Source organism: Chiloscyllium plagiosum, chromosome 15 (assembly GCF_004010195.1).
Source record: "Chiloscyllium plagiosum isolate BGI_BamShark_2017 chromosome 15, ASM401019v2, whole genome shotgun sequence".
Lineage (NCBI taxonomy): Eukaryota > Metazoa > Chordata > Chondrichthyes > Orectolobiformes > Hemiscylliidae > Chiloscyllium > Chiloscyllium plagiosum.
Window position 1 is genome coordinate 16,414,113 of NC_057724.1, and position 17,557 is coordinate 16,431,669.

At 40.9% G+C, this 17,557-nt stretch overlaps 1 protein-coding gene across 1 annotated transcript in view; it reads left to right on the forward strand.

Moving 5' to 3' along the window:
* The window catches only part of aifm1 (apoptosis inducing factor mitochondrion associated 1), a 51,310-nt gene extending 42,957 nt beyond the window's left edge, over positions 1 to 8,353 (forward strand). Inside the window, exons 14-17 of the mRNA XM_043704484.1 lie at positions 1,348 to 1,490; positions 1,620 to 1,744; positions 2,694 to 2,890; positions 8,053 to 8,353. Of these exons, the coding sequence (XP_043560419.1) occupies positions 1,348 to 1,490; positions 1,620 to 1,744; positions 2,694 to 2,890; positions 8,053 to 8,124 (537 nt within the window). The 3' untranslated portion in view covers positions 8,125 to 8,353. The remainder of the gene's footprint in view (positions 1 to 1,347; positions 1,491 to 1,619; positions 1,745 to 2,693; positions 2,891 to 8,052) is intronic.
* The last annotated feature ends 9,204 nt before the right edge of the window (positions 8,354 to 17,557 follow it).

A 17,557-nucleotide genomic window follows, 5' to 3' on the forward strand; every position in this document is an offset into this window, starting at 1 on the left:
TCTCCCCCTTGAGAACATTCTGCACCCTCTCTGAGACATCCTTGCCAGTCTCAATACCAGAAACTTGGCTGTTTGTGCTACGTTCCCCTGAGAATCCATCACCCCCTACATTTTCCAAAACAGCATACCTGTTTGAAATGAGGATAGCCACAGAACACACCTGCACTAGGTGCCTACCTCTCTTACCTTTCCTGGAGTTAACCCATCTATGTGACTGTATCTGAGACTTTCCCCCCTTCCTAAAACTGCCATCCATCACTGTTGCTGTTGTAAATTCCTCATTGCTTCTAACTGTCTCTCCAACCGATCCATTCGATCTGATAAGATTTGCAATCATCAGCATTTATTGCAGATATAATCCGCAGTAACCCTTAAACTCTTTTTAAACTCCCACATCGACAAGAAACACATATCACTGTATTAAAGGCCATTTTTTGCTCCTTCACAATCTACAGACCCAGAAAATAACACCGTCTTATTCCTCTTCAATACACTGCCCCAGGTTAGATTATGGTTAGTTATGGCTTCTGTTTTAAGTTCAATCAAGAGACCCATCTCAAAAAACATATAATCAAGAAAAATCCACTCTACTAACTCCTGTAGACTTTCCGTAGGCCACTTAAAACCATTAACTTATCTGATTCTGTGCTGTGAACTTCACCCAAACAGTTCCTCCAAGATCAGTTGTGAATTTCACTGTTTGTTAATTTTCCCAGACGCACTCTGATGTCCAGCGATACATGAATTCAAACAGCAACGGGAGTACTGTGCAGGTTCAGTCTGGTGTCAGTTTCTTTCTGTCTCTCTCTCTCTCTCTCTCTCCTGCACTGACCTCACCATGTGCTTCCTTTGTCTGTTCTTCTCCCTTTTAAAACTGCTGTTGTTTTGACTTTTTTTTCCAACGTTCCAAAACAATGCAACAGTAATTGCTGCTCCTGGAATTTGAGGAAATCACCTCCAGCACCTAAACCACCTCAAAAAAGGAGCAGCTGTTATATACCAGAAATGTTTCCTGTCCTCCATCTTGAATTACTCAGAATCCTTCATATTTTGAAAATACATCATTAGTGGCTTGTATTGTTTCAGAGTAGAGGTGTCAAAATGTGAAAGTATGGTTTATGTTTCATGTAATTTATTTATATATAATCTCTATTATTTCCCTTAGCAAGTTGTTTTAATTTCAGGTAAAGATATATTTAGGTAAAGTTGTGAAATTGAGCACTAATGCCAACGTTTTCCACTTATGAAGTATTCAAATATTAAATTCAATCTTTCAGAGGCAAATTGTGCATGGCCTTCTTAACAAAACATGTAATGTTTATTTTGAGTTTTCTTTATGTTCTGCAGGCTGGAGATGCTGCTTGTTTCTATGATGTTAAATTAGGAAGGAGGCGTGTGGAACACCATGACCATGCTGTTGTGAGTGGCAGGTTGGCTGGTGAGAACATGACTGGAGCTGCAAAGCCTTACTGGCATCAGTCAATGTTTTGGTATGAATTGGCTTTGTATCTAGTTTCAGTACTTTTTTTTTAAGTAATGGCGACAAAGGTTTATACTAATCAATTTTGTAACAATATGTAACATGTTTTTCCAGGTCTAACTAATTCTTTCTTTTATAGGAGTGATTTAGGGCCTGATGTAGGATATGAAGCTATTGGTATTGTAGACAGTAGTTTACCTACTGTGGGAGTATTTGCTAAGGGAACTGCTAAAGACACCCCCAGAGCTGTGACACAAGAATCTGGTAATTACAGAATGTTTTATTTTCTTAGAAACTAATGTGTGGCACAATTGATGTGTAATCAGCTTCTGTTTGTATTGTTTGTTTTTATATGTCCAATGTTTTATAATTCTATAATTGGATTAAATATTTTTCTTTTCCTTAAACAAACTAATGCTGTATTAAAATAACATTAGAATTGATGGTTCATTTTTATTTAATATCTTTCAAAAGTCTGCAACTTTTTGAAATAAGTTGCCTTTGAAGTGTTTGACCTGAATTTAAATATACAGTGTGACAGAAAACAGACAGTAGCGGAATGGATGCCCTGCTGAATTGACTTCAGCAAAATGGAAAATCAGGTTAGGCATATAACATCCACTTTCATTCTCTGGAAAGAAAATAACTAGACCTGAGACGACCTGTTGCTAAAATTTAAACACCAGAACAAACTTATCCTTGTTATTATCTAGTAGGTTCTACAGAAATCCAAATGGTTTGAGGAAACAGATGATGGTAATGTGTTAATTATAAGGGATAATGGGTGAGCAGTTGACTGTCTGTATGGGGAACAATTATTCATCATGGTTGGAATTCGTGGTGTCTGAACTAGAAATAGAACTGACTGAAACGTATATGACTGGACTCTGTCTAACCAGTGTTTTAGTTGTGATGTTTAACAATCCTCGCTCCCTGCTGTTTGCTGTATTAGCTGATGATAAGGTTTTAGTAAAGATGCTGTTAGTGGTAATATTACTCCAAGACAGAAAGATTGCAAATCTCCAGGATTCTGGTTGTTAATAACTAATCAGTGGCTGTAGCTGTAAACGATATACGTTTCTGTAGATGGCATAGGAAATTGCAATGGAACGTACCCTATGTGATTGGAACATTAGCGACTCATTAAGCAGTTTCTTTCCTCCATTCAGATCGTCTTAACCATGATTGTTTTATGTTTTGTTCTTGAATGCAGGGACAGGAATCCGTTCAGAAAGTGAAACCGAAGAAGTAGCCACTTCTGTAAATGTATCTGCTGGTGCTGCTTCTTCAGCTCATCCACCTCAGGAAGGGGAAGACTACGGAAAAGGTGTCATCTTCTATTTGAGAGAGAAAGTGATTGTGGGAATTCTGTTGTGGAATATCTTTAATAGGATGCCGATTGCCAGAAAGGTTAGTTGCACATTCTTACGTTGCATGTTTTGTGTTGAAATCAACTATTTGGTCTAATTAGATTGCACTAGTATTTTTGGCCCACATGAGTGTCCTTCCCATCCTACTCTTAATTCTCACCCTATCAATGTATCTTTCTATTGCTTTCTATATTATGGACTTAACTAGTACCCCTTTTAAATACATTTGTACAATTGTCTCAACCATTCCAGGTAGGAGCAAGTTCCACCTTCTAAGTCACATTTTTTGGGGGGGGAGCCAGGGTGGGGTAGTTGAAGAGTTTCTTCTGAATTCCGTGCTGGACTTGTGAATTTTTTTATATTTGTAGTCTCTAGTTTTAGATTCCCCACAAGTGCAAAATTCTTATCTATCACAACCATGTTTATAATTTTAAAGATCTCTATTAGATTATTTTTCTCTCCTACAGAGAAGAGACAGACTGACTGACTGTTTAGTTGCAATTCTTTTTAACTGCACTAATTTAGCTGCCTAGTGAAATACAAGCACCAAGCAACTTTTTTGGCTCTGGAGCCATTGTAATTGCATTTTAATGATCTACAGTGATCCTACCAGTGCATTTACTCAATTATTTCTATTCTTTAAATTAATATAAGCAAATTGTAAATTCATAACAAGACCATTTTTATTGCTTGGGTTTGCAATGCAAACTTAAATCAAAACTTTTACTGGGGAGAATGAAGGACTCAAATTCTTCCACTCCAACTTCTGTCTTCCCTAAGGCACAAAGTACAGAGCCAACTGGGGTATTGATTGTGAACATGGTACTATGCTCTCCACTTTTGCGAGCTTCAAAGTCAACCATATCATCATACTTATAATAAGCAAAAGAACTGCAGATGCTGGCAATCTGAAACAAAAACAGAAATGTCTGGAGAAACTCGACAGATCTGCCAGCATCTGTCGAGAGAAAACGGAGTTAACTTTTCTGGCACAGTTCTGAAGAAGGGTCACTGAACCCAAAACATTAACTCTGTTTTTCCCTCCACAGATGCTCAGACCTGCTGAGTTTCTCCAGCAATTTCTGCTTTTGTTTCATCATCTCGAGACTTTGTCCAGGTCCACTGGACTCTTTTTTTTCTCAGTCTCCCAACTTTTACCTGTCTGCCTGTCTGACAATGCCCAGGCATTTCTAGCAATGGTTTCTTACTCATATTTTTCTTTACCACCTTTGCATTCTCTTAAGGATCTGTTCTTGAACCTCATCCACATCACTTCCTTATCTATTATCTGGAACAGGAACTTAGATGTATTCTAAGTTTCCACATAAGAAAGAAAGATTGTGCTTCTCCAAATTCCTTCACTTGTTGGTTTAGAATTTCTGCTTTGGACACAATTGTGAAATTGTGCACAAAATTGATTAATTTAGCTAAAGTTCATCTGCATAATGACCAGTATAAAATCTGCAAAGAACTAGTGCAACTTGTTAACATGATGCTATTGCTCCTTTTTCATTTAAAAAACACCTCAGTGTATTTAAAAATGGTAATGATGCAGAATAATATGTTTGTCAGACATAAGTATTTGTTTTCATTAGTGTATCCAGCCTAAGATTTATGAACAACCTTGTCAAAAATCATTGAAAATGTCTTTTATACATTTTGCTGAACCATTTCATAGTTTCAGTTTGTGATGCAGCGTGATCCCAAGAGCATTGGTTTAATTTGTGCACCAGCTGAGGTTATCACAAAAGATTCTCCTTCTCAACTTCTTCCCTCGCCTAAGACGTGGTGCCCCTCAGACAACCGGTGATGGTTTAACCTACCTCTAATGACAGAGCAGCCCCATGGTCTGGTATTAAAGTATTTCCATTGGTCCTAACGCACTTGAAAAAATGAACCAGACCAGTTGATGGATTTTTATAAAACTAAATTGGGGTGGCAAAATGAATCCTAACCAGTGTAATTGATCGTAGAAAATATAAAAAGAAGTGATTTCTTTTCGTATGGCGGTTTTCAGATAGTTTCATCTGCAAATCTCAAATATGCAGAAACTTTCTATGCAGTTTTGAGTTGGTCTCAACCTTCTCCAGCTAATGCTATCCCTTTGCCTGTCAGTAATTCCATTTCTGTCCCTATTCACTGCTTCATGTTGACCCAGACTATTCAGAACCACAGAATCCTATTTCACCTGAAGGCGAGCTTCCAAATCTATATTTTAACAGCAATGTGTTCATTTTTAAAGCTACTTTCAATATAGAAAGACCACCCCATCAAGATAGAAATAAATAAGATGAGAAGAACGCGAGGTGACCTCATTTAAGCATACAAGATTCTTGTGGGTTGAGAGGGTAGATGCAGGGTGGTTGTTTCCCCTTTTGGGAAAGTCTTGGGACTAGAAGCTCAAAATAAAAGGTTGCCCATTTAAGACAGGTGAGGAGGAATTTTTTCTCTGGGTAGGGAATCTGTGGAATTCTTTACCAAGAGGACTGTAGATACTCGATCATTACGTCTATTGAAGGGTGAGAGAGGCAGATTTATCAATAAAAGAATCGAGGCAGAAAAATAGAGTTCAGAATTAGCAGATCAGCTATGACTTCATTTGATAGCAGAGCAGACTCAAAGGGCTGAATGGTCTACTACTTCAACCAATGGTCTTGTAGCTCTTATCTAAAAGCGGAGAACCTCCTAAGAGGGTTGTTAAAGATCTTGATTTTATGGTGGGTTCAAGGGACAGAGATAGAGGTGAAGAGATTGAGCAAAGGAATTCCAGAGCACGGGTTTTGGATAGATCCTAATGGCAGAGGGAAAAAGGAATGTTGTAAAAGAGACCAAAGTTGGGAGAGTTTGTAGGACTTGAGACCTCTTGAAGAAAGGGAGGGGAGAGTGGTTTAAACACAAGGATAAAAATCGTAAAGGTGAAATATTATGTTGCTGGGTACCATTATAGTCAACAAGAGTAAGGATGCTTGGCAAATCAGTCTTATTGTGGGATAGATTACAGACAGCAGAGTTTGAGGTGGTAATGAGATGGAAGGATAGAAATCCAGCAAGAAAAGCTTGCAGGCATTCATTCTGAAAATGACTCCCGGATCTCAGGATTTCTTGACCATTCTTCCAGTTGTATTAATACCCAAAAAAAGTATGTTCTCACAGTATACGTTTTTGATCTCCCCTCGTAATTTCTGCTGCTTGGTCTAAATCGCTACTTTGTTTAGTCACTGTGAACAACCCAGAGACGTTTTCTACATCACAAAGACAATGCTATTTGATTTTGTTAAAGTCTCTGTTCACTTCATTCTTCAAAACTTTAAGTGTCCCATAGTCATCTAGGGCTAAAGAGCTGAAAAACTAGCAGCTTCTCAAAGTTTGTCTGTTGTACAAAATATGGAGCCGGTTAAATGTTAGAATGGAACTGCTGAGTTATGTCATTTCAAAATGCATTGCTTTTCATTCTCGTTTATGTTAATTAGACAATATAATTTGTTGAAGGCGTTCATGGTTTAAATGACTATACCTATATTAGTAATTTGCCCCAGCTCCACCCCAAATCCCTCTGGAAAAAAGACTTGCTTTTGTAAAGTGCTTTTCATGACCACTAGACATCTCATTAGTGCTTTACAGCCAATAAAGAACTTAGAAATGTATCGCTGTTGTAGGAATCGCAACGGTCAGTTCACACATCGCAATTTTCCGACAAACAATGTCATAATGAAGAGTTTTTTTTGAATTGATAGATTAACATTTACTAGAATACCAGTGTTAACTCGCTGCTGTTCTAAACAGTGCCATGGAATCTTACATCCATCCCAGTAGACGATTGGTGCTTTCATTTGATGTCTCCTCCGAAAAATGGTACCTCTGATAATACTGTGGTAGTTCTCTGTTGGGTCAGGATAGATTTTTATGCTTAAACACTGAAGTGAGACTTGAATCCGAACCATATGACTCAGGCAACAGGGCTACTATCTGAGCCACAGCTGACACACCTACCCCTGTCAAATATATTTCTGTTGAAATGCTTTTAAATGCTCAGCTCCTTAAATAAACACCAAAAACATGCAGCACTGTTTATTTGAACAACTACTTCAATGTGTGAAGCTATTTATTGGGAAATGTTGTCTCATTTCTGTGAAGCTAGCTGTGGGATGTTCATTTTTATTGTTATTGTTACTGTAGTACTGCAAAACATCCCTAACTAAGAATGCACAATTTGCTTAAGGCTTTTGGACAGTAGCTGACTGATGCAAAATGAAATCAAACAGAAAAACTTCACAATCTTAATTTGACAGCAGAGTAAAACACATAGCAAATTAATCAAATCTCTACTACATTTTTGGTGAATTTCTTGGTCTAATCCCACCAGGAGCATAAAGTTATATAAAGCCTTTCATGATTTTGATGTCCTGACATGCTGTGCCATGCTGCCGCTCATGTAATTTGGCTCCACACAGCAACTAATTCATGAACTTGTTCACAGTAAGTGAATAAACTGTATTTATAGATCTATATTCAGCCATTCAGGGACTAATAATTAATAATGTGGCTACAACCTGTAGGATGGATGGCAGGAGGAGTATTTAAACAGTAGATCATTAGGAAAAAGTCAGAGGAAATCTCTGGCGTTTATTCAGCACATTAATTTAATTTCAGTATTACATACTAATAAAACTATTTCTGACGCCTGTAACTTAATATTCTAATCGGATTTGTTCATGTTACTGTGTATTAAAAGCTTAGAATTGCTTCATAATAAAAGCAGAACTGAGCAATTATGGTGAAACATTACATGGAACTTTTTAAAGTTCCAGTCAAAAAAAGTGTTTTCTGTTCATGGATCATGGAATTATCTTGACCAATTAATTAATTGCCACAGTAGCAAGATCCTGCTTCATATTCACATTTCTCCACACACATTCTCCTCTGTCACTGTGTCTTCCAGGAGACAATTTAGAATCATATTGGTAGAAACTTTAGGGACAATTCTCCTATACAAGTTTCATACCATATCGGAGATTGTCTTGAGTCCAAGACTACTCAGTCCAGGCCACCAGTGGTTTGCCACATTGGAAGCTGATGATCAGAGTGTACACTCTTGGTGGAGGAAGTGTACGGTGCAGTGGGGAAACCCAAAGGAAGGTGTTTTAACACAATGCTGCAAAGGCCTAATGAATCCCTTTTATAAATTTGCTTTTTTTTCCATAGGTCATTAAGGATGGTGAAGAACATGATGACCTCAATGAAATTGCGAAGTTGTTCAACATTCATGAAGATTAGAATACCCAAAGTTTAACTGTGTATATAAGAGTCTAGATTTTTTTAAAATTGTAAACATTCTTTCATGCAGGAAATCAAGAGCTTGAATTTTCAGAGGAAGAAAGTAATATTTTGTGAACTTTCCCATCATCTACAATTTGACCAAGTAAACCTATTTGTACCATGTGCACACAGTGATCAAGATTTTCTGAACTAAATATTAAATGTAAAAAATGACATTTTGAAAGCATATTTCCATTTAAATTTTTCATGATTTTTTTTTTTGTTGAGTTATGTTCTTAGCTCATGTACCGATGTAACAACGAGGATGAGACAAGTCAGCTCAGATTTAAAGCTTTAAGTTCCACATCAGTTTCAGATTGATAATTCAAAACAGGCAGGAATAATTGGACATGGAGTCTATCTTGTTGATGAGTCAATTAATACATAAAATTGTGGGGAGTTTCATAGGAGCAGCATCCAAGCTCTGAGTGCAGATCACCGAGTTTCCCCTAAGCGTTATGAAAAGCTCCTAAAAGTATGCAGAAGGCAACCTGAAAAAAAAAAGAACATTACCATGGGTAAAAGATTTCTGTCAATATAACTGTCAGTTTCTTCATTGAAAAGGCTAATTTTTGCAGAAACAAAATCCTTTATGTTACTCTGTGTCTCGTCACTTCAGGCCTCTTTCCCTTAAGAACTGCTTCACTGATTTATGAACAGTGACCATATTATTTTCATTTCTAATAGCTCAAACCAGTTCTCCAAAACTTCATTATCTTACAACATTATTGAAGGACTTTAGGGCATCAAAATTTGAAAAGAGAAGTACATTTACAAGTAGCATTCAAATTTTGGTAGCGTTGCTTGTTGTAAATTTTAGAGTCCTATTAAGTTGGTTGAGTGCCTAAAGACAGTCTAAAGACTCTGTAGACCATAGTGTTTCACTAACTTACCATTCTTGGAGTACTCTCATCAGTTGGCGACCATCATAGTTTTACAGCCAAGCCCACACTGACAATGTCTGTAAAGGGACTTTCTGATCATACTGTATGTAGTAATCAGAAGCAAGTTTCTCCATAAGCTGAGAGTTGTTCACCACCACCACAGCAGTCATTTTAAAAGTCACCCTGCATGTGAGGTGATATTTTATATAAGCCAGCAGAGAGCTTTGTATTTGATTCCCTTCAGTGAATACCTAAAGAGTCTGAATGATTTTTAACTTCGATTCACATTCTTACTGCTCATACTTTTTCTGAGGGAGACTTCTGTGATCAATGATTGATTCATTAAGAATTGTTGTGAAAATCCTCTTAATTTGTATCTGACTGGAAAGTACCAACTTCTGCTGAGGCATAGTTCCAAAGATACATGCAGCACCCATCAGGAGGTCAAAAAGGGGACATGAGATAACTTTGGCAAATAGGATTAAGGAAAATCCAAAGGGATTTTATAAATACACTAAGGAGAAAAGGTAACTTGGGAAACAGAGTTGAAAAATGTAGTGCTGGAAAAACACAGCAGGACAGGCAGCATATGAGGAGCGGGAGAATCAGGAATCCTGAAGAAGGGCTTATGCCCGAAACGTCTATTCTCCCGCTCCTCGGATGCTGCCTGTCCTGCTTTGTTTTTCCAGCACCACATTTTTCCACTCTGGTCTCCAGCATCTGCAGTCCTCACTTTCTCCTAACTTGGGAAACAATAAGGACCCTCAAAGATGAGAAGGTAGACTACGTGTGGAGCAGCAGGAGATGGGTGAGATACTAAATGAGTATTTTGCATTAGTGTTTACTGTGGAAAATGACATGGAAGATGTAGAATATGGGGAAATAGATGGTGACATCTTGAAAAATGTCCATATTACAGAGGGAGAGATGCTTGAAACGTATAAAAGTGGATAAATCCTCAGGACCTGATCAGGTGTACCCTAGAACTTTGTGGGAGGTTAGGGAAGTGATTGCTAGGCCCCTTGCTGAGATATTTGTATCATCGACAATCATAGGTGAGGTGCTGGAAGACTGGAAGTTGGCTAACATGGTACCACTATTTAAGAAAGATAGTAAGGAAAAGCCAGGGAATTATAGATCAGTGAGCCTGACATCACTGGGCAAGTTGTTGGAGAGAATCCTGATTGACAGAATGTACATGTACTTGGAAAGACAAGGACTGATTATGGATAGTCAACATGGCTTTGTGCTTGGGAAATCATGTTTGATCAACTTGATTGAGTTTTTTAAAGAAATAATGAAAAAGATAGATGAGAGCAGAGTGGTATATTTGATGTATTTGGACTTCAGTAAGGTGTTCAAGGTTCCTCATGGCAAGGTTAGATCACATTGAATATAGGGAGAACAAGCCATCTGGATACAGAACTAGCTCGAAGGTAGAAGACAGAGGGTGGTGGTGGAGGATTGTTTTTCAGACTGGAGGCCTGTGACCAGTGGTGTGCCGCAAGGATCGTTGCTGGATCCACTGCTTTTTGTCATGTATATATATGATTTGGACGTGAACATAGAGGGTATAGTTAGTAAGTTTGTAGATGACACCAAAATTGGAGGTGTAGTGGATAGTGAAGAAGGTTACCTCAGATTACAACGGGATCTTGATCAGATGGGCCAATGGGCTGAGGAGTGGCAAATGGAGTTTAATTCAAATAAATGTGAGGTGCTGCATTTTGGAAAGGCAAATCAGAGCAGGACTTATACACTTAATGCTAAGGTTCTGGGGAGTGTTGCTGAATAAAGAGACCTTGGAGTGCAGGTTCGTAGTTCCTTGAAAATGGTGTTGCAGGTAGATAGGATAGTGAAGAAGGCGTTTGGTATGCTTTCCTTTATTGACCAGAGCATTGAGTATAGGAGTTGGAAGGTCATGTTGCGGCTGTACAGGACATTGGTTAGGCCACTTTTGGAATGTTGTGTGCAGTTCTGTTCTTCCTATCTGAAGGATGTTGTGAAAGTTGGAGGGTTCAGAAAAGATTTACAAGGATGTTGCCAGGTTGAGGGATTTGAGCTACAGGGAGAGGTTGAATAGGCTGGGGCTGTTTTCTCTGGAGCGATGGAGGCTGAGGGGTGACCTTGGAGGTTTACAAAATCCTGAGGGGCATGGATAAGGTAAATAGACAAAGTCTTTTCCCTGGGGTCGGGGAGTCCAGAACTAGAGCGTATAGGTTCGGGAGGAGAGGGGAAATGTATAAAAGGGACATTGGGGCATAGGGTGGTGAGTATATGGAATGAGCAGCCAGAGGCTGCTACAATTACAACATTTAAAAGTCATCTGGATGGGTATATGAATCGAAAGGGTTTAGAGGGATATGGGCCAAGTGCTGGCAAATGGGACTAGATTAGTTTAGGATATCTGGTCGGCACGGATGAGTTCGACCGAAGGGTCTGTTTCCATGCTGTACATCTCTACGATTGGTAGCATCACTGCTGAACAGAAATTTAGTTGGACTAGACATCTGCACATTTAATATTAGAGTTGGATTGACAGTGATCAGAAGCAAAAAATCAGAGCAAATTTGCTTCCCCTTCCAAATCTTTAAAAAATGATATTATCCAATTTGGGTACTGAGGCTAATTGTAATGCACGTGCCTCATTTTGCTGCCGTCTTTAACTCTGCATAGACCAAGTCTCAATCTTGGAGTATTACTTACATGTACAGCCTGGCATCGCTCTGGTGTACTTGCCACAAGTCGGGCTTTCCAAAGCATGCTGCAGTTTAGACTAATTGAATCCAGTATAATTAAAGTTGTTTTCATAAATAGAATTTAAAAACACCACACCAGTTGAATTTATCTGTGTGGGGGGAGGATGGGACATGAGTTTAACTGAAAATAAATGTATGGCATGTAAGGAGGCAATTGGCCTAGCATGCCTGTCTCAGCCAAAGAGAGGAGAGAGGTCTTGATTGAAACATTGTTGGTTACAATATCTCAAGTGAACATGCAAGTTCTGCTTAAACTCAGTCAGTATTTTATGGCTTTCCAATCTTCTCAGACAATCGGCTCCAAACTCATGGCGTCAATCCCCTCCATCCTTCTGCCAGTTCCTTTAGATCTATGCCATGTGGCGACTTACCCCCTACTAAGGGAAATACATCAAATCATATATAGCATAAAAGGAAACCATTTAATCCATCAAGCCCCCACTGCAGTCCATTTAATTACCTTGCAAGTTTAATTCTTTCCAGTGTGCATCGTTTTCTGCTTTTACTAGCGGGTAGCAAGTTTTTAGATTAGATTCCCTACAGTGTGGAAACAGGCCCTTCAGTCCAACAAGTCCACACCGACCCTCCAAACGGTAATCCACCCAGACCCATTCCCCTCCCCCTCCCCTATACTTACTCCTGACTATGGCAATTTAGCATGGCCAAGTCACCTAACCTGCACATCTTTAGATTGTGGGAGGAAACCAACACAGACGCAGGGAGAATGTGCAAACTCCACACATGTAATCACCCAAGGCAGGAATCATACCTGGGTCCCTGGCACTGTCAGGCAGCAGTGCGAACCACAGAGCCACTGTGCCACCTCAAAGTCATGACCACTCAATCTGTAAAAAAAAAAGTTATTTCTTCCTCCCATTTCTGGGACACCTTTTGTTCAAAATATTAAATTAGTGGCCCCTAATCTTTGTACTGTCATGTAATAGGAATAGCCAATCTGTGACCCTAACTCTGAAATCTGGAGTAACTGTATCTTTTGTGTGTTGCAATTCCTTTCTGTACTATTGCTTGTCCATTGTGTCATGGTCCAGCAGTCACTCCCTTAGGGTATTGCTATTCCCTGCATCTCACATATGGAGTACTTGTTTGGGAATGGCAGAAAGCTGCAGAACACCTGCCTTTGCCTGCTTTTCCGAGTGGCCTCTACCTGTGTGGTGGCTTTCTCCTCCCTGATGCTCCACTGTGATTCCAGCCGCTCCTCAGACTCCGAGATAGAGTTTGAGCTCAAGCAGCTGGAGACATGTATGATACCCACAGTTCTTTAAGAACTTCCTCCTGAAGTTCCTGTGTAAAACTTAACCTGTTCTTTCTATGTAACTGCAGTGGGGCACATTTCAGTTTTATTGACCACATTTAAATGTGCCCTTGGCTTTCTCTTTAGATAAAACGATCCCAGTTGATCTAGTCTTTGAATGATTACTACACTCATTTATTCCTGACTTCATATAAATTCTGTACCTCTCCAGTGAAATCACCTCCATTATGTGGCCAGACCTAACATCAAATTATCTTTTTGTTTACAGTTCTAGACAAGGAGGTCTTTCATTTTTATTCACTCTTGGAACTTGCGCATCACTGGTTGGCCAGAATTTATTGCCCATACCTAGTTGCCCTTGAGAAGGTGGTGGTGACTGCCTCTTGAACCACTGCAGTCCACCTACTGTAGGTGCTCCCACAATACCTTAAGGAGGGAATTCCAGGATTTTGACCCAGTCACACTGGAAGAGCAGCAATATATCTGAGTCTGGGATGGTGAGTGGGTTGGAGGGGAACTTGCAGGCACTCGTGTTCCCATATATTGGCTTAATGGTAATGGTTGAGTGGAGGACATTCCGGGCCATGAGGTTACAGATTGTGCAGGAGTACAGTTCTGCTGCTGCTGATTGCCCACAGTGCCTCATGGATGCTCAGTCTTGGGTTGCCAGATCTATAAGAAGTCTGTCCCTTTTAGCATGGTGATAATGCCACACAATATGATGGAGGGTATTCTCAATGTGAAGGAGGGACTTCATTTCCACAAGGACTGCAGTGGTCACCCTTACTGGTACTATCATGGACAGAAGCATCTGCAGCTGACAGATTGGTGAGAAAGAGGTCAAAAATGTTTTTCTCTCCTGTAGGTACCCTCTCCACCTGCCGCAAACCAGGTCTAGCAGCTGTGCCCTTTATGACCTAAGCAACTTGATCAGTTATATTGCTGCTGAGCCATTCTTGGTGGTGGATATTGAAATCCTCCACCGAGAGTACATTTTGCACCCTTGTCACCCCTGGGGCTTCCTCCAAGTATTGTTCAACATGGAGGAGTACTGATTTATCAGCTGAGGGAGGAGGATACATGGTAATTGGCAGGGTGTTTCCTTGCCCGTGTTTAACTTGAAGCCATGAAAAATTATGGATCTGGAGTCAATGTTGGGGACTCCCAGGAGAACTACCTCTTCATTGTATACCACTGTGCCACCTGTTAGGTCTGTCCTGTGGGTGGGACAGAACATATCCAGGGATGGTGATGGTGGTGTCTGGGACATTGTCTGTAGGGTATGCTTCCATGAGTTTCCTCTATACCTTCTACACTGATTTCTTTGGTAATTGAAATCTCCTATCATTCTTGCCTGTTTGTGTTTGCGCTTCTCAAATGTTTGACTACATATTTGTTGTTCTGTCTCTGACTGTTTGGGAGTCTATTGTGCACTCCTGCCAATGTTATTGCCCCTTTTTAAGTTCCTCTGTTCCAAACCATGTGGCCTCACTTGATCCTTGGTAGCATATCATTCCATCTCTCACCATTCTGTTCTCTAGTACCTGCTCTATCCTGTCTGAAAAATCTCCTTTAAAGCTGCTGTTTCTGCTTTTCTTGAAGTAGTGATTGACTTCTGTGTGCCATGTTCACTAAGCTGCTGCACTGAAGCCCTTTTTTGAGTGTTGCTGAATCCCTATGTTACCTATTCTCTCAGCTTTCCTTCCTCTGCCTTCCACACTTCATTCACAATTCATGGCCCTCCATTTTCAACTTTGCTGAGGTTTCCTTATCCACACCAAGCTCATTAAATCTTCTCGGTCACTGGTACTGAGGGGTGCTCAACTGCCAAACCAATGCCCCACCCACCCCTTCTCAAGACCACCACCTGCCCCAAGTGTTACAGCCTGTGGTAGCCATATCAATTTGTACAACTACCTACGGACTCACCCTGAGAGTGGAGGAGAGTTATCCTTGTCTGCAGGGATCCGCCGCTGACAATGATGATGCTCAAGTGGAACTCCTCCAGCATTTACAGGTTCCACCTACCCCAGAACCAAACACAATGCACCAGCAATCTAAACTGAAAATGTGTTGCTGGAAAAGCGCAGCAGGTCAGGCAGCATCCAAGGAGCAGGAGATTCGACGTTTCGGGCATGAGCCCTTCTTCAGGAATGAGGAAAGTGTGTCCAGCAGGCTAAGATAAAAGGTAGGGAGGAGGGACTTGGGGGAGGTATGTTGGACCATAGCAACACGACGGCTGGAGGAAGAGCGCCTCATCTTCCGCCTAGGAACCCTCCAACCACAAGGGATGAACTCAGATTTCTCCAGTTTCCTCATTTCCCCTCCCCCCACCTTATCTCAGTCCCAACCCTCGAACTCAGCACCACCTTCATAACCTGCAATCTTTTTCCTGACCTCTCCGGCCAATCACCCTCACCTTAACCTCCTCCTACCTATCGCATTTCCAATGCCCCTCCCCCAAGTCCCTCCTCCCTACCTTTTATCTTAGCCTGCTTGGCACACTTTCCTCATTCCTGAAGAAGGGCTCATGCCCGAAACATCGATTCTCCTGCTCCTTGGATGCTGCCTGACCTGCTGCGCTTTTCTAGCAACATATTTTCAGCTCTGATCTGCAGTCCTCACTTTCTCCTACCAGCAATCTAAAGCTGTCTTTCATAGCTGTCTGTTTCTGCATTCATTGACATATGGCGCTAGAGTAATCCAGATTATTATCTTGTGAGATTCCAATTATTATTTTCTAAATCTCTATCATCTGTTTGGAGGACCACATTTCTCACTTTGCATATGTCATTAATATCAGTACGGAATGTACCCATCGGCTATTAACCCTGCCTCACACCGAGGTGGCAACGCATTATTGTGGAATTTTGTCTGCACATTGCAGAAACATCTCTGTTCCACTCACTACTGAATCCCCTTTCACTGCTGCTTTCCCTTTCTTCCTCCCACCCACTTGCCGAGTCAACTGTGGCACATTGGCTTTGGCTCCACTCACCACAAGGACTGTCACATCCACTGTACACCTGTTAGAGAAAAAAGAAACATTGAGCGGCTTTCCCTCTCTGCCCTATCTTCAAGCTGCAGGGTGAACACTGGATGCACTGCAGTGATGCTAACTGCTGCTTAACCTCCAAAGTCCAGAGCTCAACCTTCTCCAGATGATAACGGGTGGTTGTTTTGGGCACAAGAAGGAATTAAGGTGCCTCACCATGTCACTATTGGGCTGCTATTTACACTTGTCAGAAATAAAGTTGTGACTTGGGCGTCACGGTGGCTCAGTGGTTAGCAGTGCTGCTTCTCAGTGCTAGAGACCCAGGTTCAATTCCTGCCCTTGGGTGAGTGCATGGTGTTTGGATGTTCCCTCCACATCTGCATGAGTTTTCTCTGGGTGCTCCTGTTTCCTCCCACAATGAGCAAGTTAGGTGAATTGGCCATGCTAAATTGTCCATATTGTTCAGGAATGTGTAGGTGAGGTGCATTAGTTGGTGTAACGCAGAGTAATGGGGTAGGAGATTGGGTCTGGGTGGATTACTGTTCAGAGGGTCGGTGTGGACTTGTTGGGCTGAAGGGCCTGTTTCCACACTGTAGGGATTCTACGAATGTCTTGCCTAATCCAGATAAAAGAAAGCTTCACCAGTTCCTCCCAAATGGGCTTGTTCCCAAGTGTGCTGACATCTTCCTGTGTGCGGTTTTTAATCTGTTTCCCTCACATGTGTCTCTCTTGAGCTTCTCTGAGGTCTATTCTACTTGAAAATCTTCTGCCCTCTGCAGGTCTCCACTGGCTTAGCGATCTGCATTCTTTCAGTGATATCTGAAAGGTGCTGTCACTGATTCTTTCACCATTCTTTAAGCTGGTATCTTATATTATTCTCTCTCTCACACATACATACACACACACAAATGTTGAACCCCTTCCCTGGTTAGAGTTTCACCTTGGATAAATCTGAAACCATGTTCCGTCAGTACTGCACTGGACCATCGGGATAGATTATGTGCTCAGGTGGGTGAAAGTACTGAAATTGGCACCTATGGGGGGAAAAAAAGCATATGATTGGCACTATCATTTTCAGATTGGTATTAAATATGCCAAAATAGAGTCATACCATGGACAGCATGGAGACAGACCCTTCGGTCAAACCTGTCCAGGCCGACCAGATATCCCAACCCAATCTAGTCCCACCTGCCAGCACCCGGCCCATATCCCTCCAAACCCTTCCTATTCATATACCTATCCAAATGCCTTTTAAATGTTGCAATTGTACCAGCCTCCACCACATCCTCTGGCAATTCATTCCATACATGTACCACCCTCTGCGTGAAAAAGTTGCCCTTAGGTCTCTCTTTCCCCTCTCATCCTAAACATATAACCTGTAGTTCTGGACTCCCCCACCCCAGGGAAAAGACTTTGCCTATTTACCCTGTCCATGCTCCTCATAATTTTGTAAACCTCTATAAGGTCACCCCTCAGCCTC